A 10,976-nucleotide genomic window follows, 5' to 3' on the forward strand; every position below is an offset into this window, starting at 1 on the left:
CAGGGAAATCTGAGAATTGCAATAGACGTAATAATAATCATTTAAATTTGTATGCTGACCAAATGATTCTGCCCAATTCGCAATAATCAAAGAAATTGCAATTAAATCAATAAAGCCTAAAGATAAAAAAAATGGCAAGCGCAATGAAGTGAGGGGGTCTCACTCTCCCTTATCAAAGACATATAGAATTTTGTTTCATGTTTTTTTTTTAAATCAGAATTATACGTGCTTGCGTACATTTGCTTGCCTATACACAATTAGGGGTGGACAATGCAACATTGCCAGAATAATGAGGGGAACAATTGCACGAAGAAAGACCGAAATTCCCGCCTGCCTGTTTCATGAGAGTTCTCTAATAAATGAATTAGCAACTCAGTAAGAAGATCGCTTTGGGGCTGATATTGATCAGGCCCAGGCTGCGTGTTTGCTGGGGCTGTTGGGGGTATAATTGAGTGTCAGTCTCTGTCTGCGTCGCCCTGCTGGCGCCTGCTGCTTTTGCATTTGCTAATTTTCAGTAACTGTCTTCTGCCGGCTACTCCCGGAGCAGCTATATCCGAAGGAGTGGTCAGGCTCCTGCTGGTCAAACCGTCCGTCTGACGAGGCTTTATTGATCCTAAGCGAAGGACGCACGGAGGGGAAGCTCCTGTCGCCTTTCCAGGGAAGGGAAGGCACCGGTGGAACTTCCCAAGGGAGCTGCTCCCCGCCAAACCTCTTCTTCATCCCACCTCCCTCTCCCCTTTTGGCCACATAGCCCTACCTGCCTTGTAATCCCTCGTTTCATTTTATGGGTTTCTAGGCCATAAAAACCTATCCGCGAGCTTTATTTCGTCGGAAGCAGGCATTCCTGGCACAAAACTTGGCACGCAGGGCGATTCTGAACCCCCCCCCCCCAAGTTAAAAACAAAGCAAACCAAAAAAAGGACAGAGCGTGCATTTCCCACAACGCGAGCCGTTCCTTGAACTAAACGTTGCTGCCCATTTGCACGACCCTAAAAACCCAGAAGAAAGCGAGTAAGAACGGTCCTTTTTCCAGGGTCAGCTTCCCCACCCTTCGCTCGCCAAGCTCCGCTAGTTTGAGCGCCACCTCGGCCCCGCCTACGACAATGGCTATGGGCGGGGCGAGGGGCGGACCGAGGTGGGGTCAGGCGGCGGGGCGGCCGCGTTATTTACAGAGCAAGAATCGGGCGTAAAGGGGAGTGGGGACGCCGTACTGTCTCCCTTGCGCGCTGGCTTTAGGAAAGTGGCGAGGAACAAGGTCTGCGCGGGGCAGAGCGCTGCAGCGGCCGGAGAATCGGTTCTCCGCGCGCCCGGTGTGGTTGCAGCTGAAGGGGCTTTCTCGCCAGTCCGGCATTTCCAGGGTCCGGCGGGCCCTGCTGGGATCTGGGACTGCAGGACGGACGACGCGAGAAGACGGTTCGCTCTTAGGAAGAGTCGATGCGTTGTCCGATCGGAGCCCTTCCTTGCGGTGTCGCAAGGTGAAGCAATCTCGGTACGCCCGGCGGCAAAAAAAGCCAGACAGGAGGGTCCTCAATGGAGCGTCACTCCAGTTTCTTCTTCATCTGGCTACAACTGGAGCTGTGCGCCATAGCCATCCTATTGACCAAAGGTGAGCTCCAGCGCCGGGGTACTTCGGAAGGACGAGGCATCCAAGGGAACCTCCCCCGATCGCGCGGGGGTGGAGATGCCTCTTTTTCCTAGTCTGGTTCAAGGTTCGGAGCGTGGAGGGTTCGTGGCGGGGCCGGTCTTGGAGCGAAAAGAACAGGGGGAAAGAAACGCGCTTGCGGAGTGGGTGCTGACGAGAGAAGTGGGTGGCTGAGGGCCGATGTACCGCTCGGTCTTTAGGGGCGGTGCGTCGCTCGCCGACCAGCGGGTGAATCGCGGTCCAGGGTAGAGTCTGCGTTTCCCACCATGCCCAACTTGTTTTTAAACTTACGGTTTTTCATCGTTCAGCGCAAGGTGGGAATGCAGTCAGTATGGTTCGTATTTAGTTTGGTGCGCGGTGCGAATCCTGAGAATTGGATTAATTGTGATGAGTGAAGGTAACCAGGATCCTGCGTGCCAAAGCAGTGGTGGTGCCTTAGTCCGACGAACCTGCCCAACACTGGGGGTTTTCAAGCTCTCTGCACGTGCCCACATGACAGGTACTTTCTCTCTAAAGCGGCAAGTCTGCAAAAGGCGCTCGGACCTAGGGCAACCCCTGGAGAGAAAAGGAAATGTACACCGAAGGCTTAGGATGCGCTTGCCTCTGGGCAACTCTCAACCCGACGGTCGCTTCCACAGAAGAACTTTAAAAGCGGCTGGGAAAATCATAAGGGAGTTGACTGGGGAGGTGGCGGGCATTTTGAGTACGACCAAAGAGGCGGCCCCGAGAAACTGGCCACGCTGATATGTAGGGCGGAGGGAGAGGAGCCCCGAGGATCTGAAATCAGGCTTCACCCGCACCTCCGGTTCTGGGTTGTAATTTAAGTGCGGGAAGTCTTGCCTCCTGTGTAGACCTGTTCAACCTTGGGGGGCTTTTAATGCCAGCCAAGGGCTTCCAAGGCTGCGGCCTTACCTTCCAATTCTGGGCGCGCAACAGGACTTGCTCTCAAGGATGGATGCGACGAAGCGCGCAACCCTGTAGCGCCACGGACATCCCCACAGGATCCCCCAAGGCCACAGAACTCCCGCCGTATCTAGCGGGACCCGGCGAACCTAGCCGGGCTCCCTGGCGAGAAGTCCTGCTAAGTGGCGGGCGGAACAGTGCGGCGACTTGAAAAGCTCCGAGGAAGGGAAGATCCGGAGGAGCCGGCCTCCCTCCTCTCCCCTTCGCAGGCCACAAACTTTGAGGGCGAGAGGTCGCTCTGGAGAAGGGTCTTCGGAAAGGGACTGCGCTGTGCGTTGTAACCCTTCAGTAGCTCCTGCCGGGCCAGGCGGGGTTGCCAGTATGGCAGCGGCCGCCTTCGCAGCGGGTAAGCCCAGTAGCATCCCGCCAGCCGTTCAACCTCGCCATTTCCCCGGGGCTGCTCCCCTCCCCTTGGCCGGCCTGGCCTCTCTTGTTCGGCCTCTCCCTCCCCGGCTGGCGAGTTGCATGTGCTGGGCCCAGCGCGGCCTTTGAAGAGTGCTGCCAAGGCTTTGTGCGGGTGTCGGGTTTCTTCCCGGGCCGAGGCGCGCAGGCCAGAACAAGCTCGCCTGTTCTTGGAAGTGGTGGCGAGGCTTGGATTTCCTACGCTCCCTCTCCGCCTCCCGCGTGGCTTCCTCCCTCCTCGCCCCCGGCTTCATTGATGCGAAGCAACCTTCGGGGCAAGCGGTTGTCAAAATGTTTTGCTTAGGCCAGGGGTAGGCAACCTTGGCTCTTTTATGACTCGTGGAGCATAGCTGGCTCAGGAATTCTGGGAGTTGAAGTCCACGAGTCATAAAAGAGCCAAGGTTGCCTACCCCTGGCTTAGGCCATCTTTGGTGCGCTTTGGAACTTTTTTAGCTCTTTGGAGCTGAGAGGCGAATCACTTTTTCGTCCATTTCCACCTTCCAAATCAGGCTGAGCAAGAGATTCCTGTCTTTTCTCTTTCAGGGCTTCTCTGGAAGGGGGGAGGGGGGAGCCAAGGGCAGATCCACCTAAAAACCACCTAGATCCAGGCTTGTAGTCAGACATAATTTGCTTTGTTTTTGGCTTAGGGGAAAACCTGCCTGCCAAGGATTTATGCCATAAATGGTTGTTTATGGCACAACCACAAAGCAGTACAATGTGCAGATCCAGCCTTTTCCAGACTACCATCCCTTACCAGTTTCCTTGATGTTGGCTAGCCAGAGGCTTAACTTGAAATAAATTAACTGCACACCACTCAGCGATTTTGTGAGGCTGGTAGCATTTAAGGGCAAATTGTTTTCTCAGACAATCGCAAAAGTTCAGACTTTTGGGGTGTTCCTACTACAGTCAGCACAAAATGTTTTTTTTTCCTCCTCCCTTTTTAGAAATAAAAGGTACTGTTCAAGGCAGGGGAGAGGAGAGAATGGGAAAGTTGACGTTTCCCATAATTGCCATGTTTCATGGAGAGGAGGTTAAAGGATAAGCAAGCACAGGGTTGATGTGCTATAGTATTTATTTATTTTGGAAAGAAGGGTGTAATTAACCCCAAATAACAGCCCTTGAAGCCAGCAGAGGGAAGGAAGCTTTCTGGCCCCATCAAAGAGAGACTAAGAATGGAGTGACTGGGAATAATGTACAGTTGCAGATACTGAAACTATGTGCCTGATAATGATATAATTAGGGGATCACAGACTTCTGGCTGCTGTCAACTTCAAACGCTTTAAGAGTAGTCTGCAGTCTCTCCTGAAGCCACCTTGACTAAAAGCAGACATTTTTCTTTAATAGCTACATACAGTAACAAGAAAGAAGAGGTGAACAGAAAGGGCATTGTTCACTGTTGAAAATATCAAATACCCTTTCTGGCCTTTTGCATAGTTCCGAAAGTTATTTTTTATGAATTGACAGAAATAACTATCCCCCCATCCACCCACCCTAATACAATATTACAAAACTCTTGCTCTTTTCCACTGGAAAGGTTTTAAGTTTTTTTTTAAAAAATGTGATAACCTGAGTAATTAAAACGGAACTGTAATAACTTGATGACTGCTCTATCAGGTTTTGTTTAAGAGCCAATTTTGGATCAGAGAAGAGATAAGATTTTCAAACAAGGTCATATAAGCTGTTAAAACAGAAACAAAGTCTTATGGTTTGTTTCCTCTCTGCATGTTACTTTCTGAGACAGCTTGTGGAAAAGGGCTCTTGTGGAATTTCTCTCTTAAGTGTTTTTATATTATCCATGAATTGTCAGTGTAAGATGTTCAGTTGTTTGAATCTGCTTGTTAGATAACATTTGCTTAGATGACCTTTAAGGGGGAATGCAAAATTGGGATAACAAAACTCTGAGAGAAAGATCAAGATAAGTTTAGGAAAATTGGACTTTAGCATCAGAACATCAAGAATAAGATCTGATAATTTTAACTATCACCCATGTTGTATACAACCTTCCATTTTTAATTTCTTTTTTTTTTTTCTTGTCACAGTTATCCATTTGAGTGAAGAATCTTAATGTTTGTTTTGCTTACCAAATGAACATTTCCAGGCAAAGGAGAGGTGAAGTGTTTTCTGTCAAAATAGCTCTCCAAATGCTAGTTGTTTTTGAACTTCATAAATTCAACAGGCAGAGACTTTGGAGCATGATACACACAAGTGTACACATGCTTAAAACTCAGTGGACTTGATATTACATCTACTCCTAAAAGAATAGGTCTGCTGAACTATTTTCTCTCTCTCTAGTAAGATGTGCGTGGATGTGTGCATTGTAATTTCTAAACTGCTTTGGAAAACAGAATTCTAAAGCCTTTTTTTGAATAAAATGTATTGGGTGTCTTTATGGTTGATTTTAAAGAAGGTTAAGAAAAACATATAGTTCTTGCTATGATGATAATTTCTCAAAGTTGAGAATAAACCACTTTTCTTCCAACTTCCTTTATTACTTTTTTTCAGATTTAAACTAATATATTTTAAAAAGAGTAACAGTTTCTGTGTGTAATAAAATGATTCTCATTTTTAAAGACTATGAAATGAAGATGTTTTTATGAAGGGAACTTTTTTTTTAAACTTCCTTTAGAAATCTTTGTGGTTTCCTGTGCGTTTTTCTTTTAGTCCAAGAGCAGAGGGTTTTCAGGTTAAGTGTTTACCTTTTTTGACCACATGATGGGTTGAGTGAATGAGGAGCTGGTGGCGGTAGAGGAAAGTTTAATTTTACTCTTGCATCCTTCCTTCCATCGAAGGAAGTTGATTTTGGCAAGTGGAAAACTACACTTGTAAACAAAATTTCCTGTTTTAAAATGGAGTAAAAAGCACTTCTACATGAGAAATTCCTCTTTGAAACAAGATTTTCTGCTGAACCTAATGCTTCTCTTTTTTGTCCCATAGATGAATTTCTCAATATCTCCTTAGGGGCAAAGTTCTCAGTTAAGTTCAGAAAGATGATTGTAGGTTTTGTCTCTGTTTTAGAATTTTTTCATTTGTTATGCACTGATATATAGTTGTGAGGAATGCAGTGTCCATTGTGTGTATGTAATTTTTTAATCCCACCTTTTGTTATTTTTATAAATAACTCAAGGTGGAGAACATAACTAATATTCTCTTTTCCTGTTTTCTCCACAACAACAACCCTGTGATGTGGGATGGGTAAAGAGAAAGTGACTGGCCCAAAATGGCTTTTATGCTTAAGGCAGGAGTACTGGTCTTCTAGCCTGGTGCCTTCAGTAATAAAATATTGTCATATTTTGTTAACTTTGAAATTAATCTAATAGATCTCAGAATTAATGCTGGATGCTGTGGAGCATCTGCCATATAGCAAAGCGATAATAAATAGTCAGGGAATGCAAATCCTATGCTCAGACAGAAATACTGAGTGTTAATAAATGGCCTGCTTAACAGATTTTTGACCTGCTTTGTAAGACATACTGTAAGTAACTTGGTCTCTGTATGTAATTGCTATGAGAGATTAAGCTGCTACTGGTGTTCCAACAGCTGGAGTATATGTGTATGTTTCTAGTGTTATTAGAAACCCTTAAATTCTTTTCATAAAGCCCCTCATTATTCTGGCAATATTTGTGTCAGAATTCTTTGTCCCATTGTTTGATTGGGTGGTATGTCACAGATTCTGTTGTTTGGAAATAGCAAATATTATTGATACATCAGCTTCTTTATACTTTGTCTAGTATTTGTACATTATAGTTATTTCACATTAGTATCAGTCTCAAATACTTGGCAGCCATTAGCAGATGGTCTAATTGTTGACCGTCATTAATTCATGCTGGTGTGCCAATAATAATATAGATGGCTTATTTATGGTGGAAAAACTGAAATCCAGTTATGGTATCTTGAAGTTCTAACATCCTGCTCATACCACACAAGTCAAGTCTTCCCCTTTAGTTGCTCTGGGATTACAACTCTCAGAACCACTAATTTTGTTGACCAAGAATTCTGAGAATTGTAGTCAATGCATCATGAAAGTATCATGCTGGTATAAATTGACCCAGAAGCGTTTCAAAGAGGACAGTTATGCTATTTTCACCTTGGGATACTTGAAACAACTGGTTAGGAATAGATTGCCATTATCCATGTGGTCCTAGGATTGATGGCTCATAATGATCAAATTATGCTACTCTATTGCTGTATACTTTCCTTAACATTTCTGCATTGAATGCAATAAGTATCTCAATCCCTGGCAAAGACTTTTATAAAAGCAAGTACTTTTTGAATACCTGTTGGCTAAAGAGCTTTGCTTTTTATTTTGTAACAGGTGAAATCAGATGCTACTGTGATGCTGCACATTGTGTTGCAACAGGCTATATGTGCAAATCGGAGCTCAGTGCTTGCTTCTCTAGACTGCTTGACCCACAAAACAGCCATTCTCCACTGACTCATGGTTGCTTGGACTCCTTTGCAAGCACCCTGGATATTTGTCAAGTTGACATAGCCCAAAACCACTCTGGCACTGCCATACCCACGCTGGAGTGTTGCCATGAGGATATGTGCAATTACAGAGGCCTCTATGATGTTCTGTCTACTTCCAGAGGTGACCCATTGGGTAAGTCACATTCTTATCCTGTATTGGCAACAGACAAGATCTTGTTAGCCTACTAATGATTTTAGGCTTAAGCAAAGTGGAGAAGGAAGCATGTGGCAGAAAAACCTTTTCCAAAAAGCTTTTACATCTGCATTTGCATCAGACACAAAGCTTTGCTTTTTTATTTGTATCTTACCTGGCATGTTGCCAGAGAGGATCCATGTCTTGGGTGGAGTGCTTGCTTTCATCACAATGTGGTGCATTATAGACTGGGTAAAATAAACTATTAGACTAAAATTAATTACAGTATGTGTAAATGTTAATGAAAAGGAAATTTTAATTTTATAACGATGGATCTCAGTTCCTTGTACTAATCAGTGCTGGAACAGATCAGAGATAGGAAAACAAAACACAAATAATTCCTTTGACTCAACAAACCTTGTAATGCAACTCTGTTGATGCTTTACAGATTGAGGAAGTTCATTTAATTGATGCTGTATCCCCAGCATCATAAGCAATGTTTTGATTAATGGAAGCATACATTAGTTGAACTGCAGTCCTCAAGGATGCCTCTTAATTGTTTCAAATTTAGTGATTATTTTCCTCAATTGCATATTCTGTTCTCTAAATGTCTGGATTTTCATATGGGTTACATTATGATGTTTTACTTTATATCGTGAAGGAAATCACAAAGTAAGTTGGGAAAAGAGTGTGAAACTGTATTCTTGATATTACTGAATTGAATATTGTAGTTATGAGCTGCTGAGTTCAGCAAAATCTCATCTGTCATCAAGTTGGTGTCAACTTAGGAACCAAATATTGTAGATATTCTCTGTGACAATTAGATCTGCTTTAATTTTATTTCAGTCCTGAACTATATAAATCATATAGAAACTGTCATTTTTGTTTAAAAAAAATCTTAATACCTGTAGTCATAATTGGTTGTCTTTGGGCTGATAAAACAAAAGCTTAATTTAATTAGGAAAATGCGGAACCTTATAATTTTGAAGAGACACAAATCTATACTTGTGCTAGTTTATAGAAAATAAATTTAATAATCTACTATAAAGTTTCACTATAAGCTCCAAACAAATAATTCTAGGGATTTTCAATTCCTTTTGTGCTTTTATGCTGTATGTAATTATTTATAAAGAATCACTGCTAAAATACTTTGTAGTGTCATGTTCAAGTTCTTCTAAAATCTGATCTAAAGCATTCTTAATTTGCAAAGCATTTCACATGTTTAATTTATCATTCTAATCGAATCAGGCTGAGACAGTAACAGTACAGACTCACTAAACCAGTGTTTCTCAACCTTGACCATTTTAAGGCATGTGGACTTCAACTCCCAGAATTCCACAGCCAGCAATGCTGGCTGTGGAATTCTGGGAGTTGAAGTCCACATGCCTTAAAATGGTCAAGGTTGAGAAACACTGCACTAAACTATGTTGGGTTTCTTGCTTGTGCAGAAGAGATCAAGTTGCTCCAGCTAGTTGTTGCATCTCTAATGAGCACATTTGTTTTAGGTACATAATTTGTTTGCATTTCAGTAAGGTATATCTATAATTTATTGGAGAAGATGGAACTGGAATCCCCTCTCCTTTCAATTTGCTATAATTCTACTTACAGAGGTGCATTGTTGTTCAAATAGGACAACCTGGGGATGCAGCACCTCCCTAGTATTTCTGGAGCCATACAATAAAGCTTTAGGTTCATCAAGTTCTGGTTAGTACGCAAATTATAGAGGGAAACCTTTATAGGTAGTTAACCAGTGGAAGTTATGTCCCTGTGGTTATGTGACTGCATTTCCTTGATAGCTGGCCCATATTTATTCATGGGACTGCAGTTTATGATTTTTTTTTAAATGCAAAAATGCCCCATAGAGAGCAATGGGTTCACTTAATGATCACAACGTTTGTCTAACAACCACAGTGATTCATTTAACAACTGCCACTTTAAAACTTGAGTAGGCTCCCTTGCTGACATAAATCAAGGATCTCCTGTAATATCTGTGATTTCAAATGATGGGGAGTAACAATGGATTTTTTCTAGAATATTTATTGAAGATATGGCTTACTAGTTTTTAAATTTCCCATCCTTCCTTTTTTTCCTCTTTTTTTCTTTGCAGGACAAGGGAGCAGATACCAACACGACAACAGCCGAAACCTCCTCACTAAAGTTCAGGAGCTTACCTCCTCAAAGGAATTGTGGTTCAGGGCTGCTGTCATTGCTGTCCCCATCGCAGGTGGACTGATCTTGGTGCTTCTCATCATGCTAGCATTGCGTATGCTCAGAAGCGAAAACAAACAACTGCAGGACCAGCGGCAACAGATGCTCTCAAGATTACACTACAGCTTCCATGGACATCATTCCAAAAAAGGACAAATGGCCAAGCTAGACTTGGAATGCATGGTGCCTGTCACTGGTCTTGAGAACTGTTGCATGACCTGTGAGAAGATGCGACAGCCGGATCTCAGTAATGACAGAATACTTTCACTAGTCCACTGGGGCATGTATGGAGGGCACGGAAAGCTGGAATTTGTGTGATCACTTCTTTTTTGCTTTTTTAAAATATCAATATATATATACATATATATATATATAAATGTTGTCCTTTAAATTACTAGGATTTTTTTTTTCAAAGGCTGTTGGGTTCTGCTGGACAGGAGCACTTTATATGGGGTTGGCAGGGAAGCCTACAGTCATTAGTCAAAAGAAGAAGAAAAAAAGGACGTCTGCAGATGGAACATTGGATTTGTCTTCTGAAGGATTCCAAAAGAGATCTTATTTGCACAGAGTAAATACACCTGATGTATTGTTTGTTTTTAACATTATGAAAGCCAATTTGAGAACTTGTACATGCTGTTACCACAGTTGTCTGAGCTGTAGGGAAATGGGGGAATAATTATACTATTAAATGGTATGCACATTCTGATGTAAAGATTTTTTTTAAAACCACACAAATATATAGATATATATTTTGCCTGAAACTTATTTTGTAGTATTGTGGATGAAATATCGCACTAGGGAACAGGCACTTGGGCTAACAGTTTCCATATAGGTTTCCCACTCATCTTTGATATGGTTTGTGGCAGATAAACTCAGCTATTCGACTTGGTAAGCCCACATAAATTAATGTGCATCCTATTTTTCGAATGATCAAAGACCGTTTTCTTCTGTCAGTCACTGATTTTCTGGCTATAAAGATGGATGAATTCATTCTACTATGTATAGAAGGGGGGTATAGCTTGAAAGATAAATATTACAATTTCTGCATCATACTGAATACACATTCTAATGTTGAAGAAATATAATTCCTAAGATTTCTAGCACAGAATATTGTGATTAAATTGGATAGATTCTACTTTCCCCCCAAAAAATCCAAGTTAT

At 42.7% G+C, this 10,976-nt stretch overlaps 1 protein-coding gene across 1 annotated transcript; it reads left to right on the forward strand.

Moving 5' to 3' along the window:
• The first annotated feature begins 1,189 nt into the window (after nucleotides 1-1,189).
• Nucleotides 1,190-10,524, forward strand: BAMBI (BMP and activin membrane bound inhibitor). Its single transcript, XM_015810674.1, has 3 exons — nucleotides 1,190-1,606; nucleotides 7,320-7,607; nucleotides 9,715-10,524. Exons 1-3 carry the CDS (start codon nucleotides 1,531-1,533, stop codon nucleotides 10,131-10,133), a joined length of 783 nt encoding a protein of 260 aa, XP_015666160.1. The 5' UTR covers nucleotides 1,190-1,530; the 3' UTR covers nucleotides 10,134-10,524.
• Nucleotides 10,525-10,976: the final 452 nt, after the last annotated feature.

Source organism: Protobothrops mucrosquamatus, unplaced genomic scaffold (assembly GCF_001527695.2).
Source record: "Protobothrops mucrosquamatus isolate PMUCROS unplaced genomic scaffold, P.Mucros_1.0 scaffold13, whole genome shotgun sequence".
NCBI classification, from domain to species: domain Eukaryota; kingdom Metazoa; phylum Chordata; class Lepidosauria; order Squamata; family Viperidae; genus Protobothrops; species Protobothrops mucrosquamatus.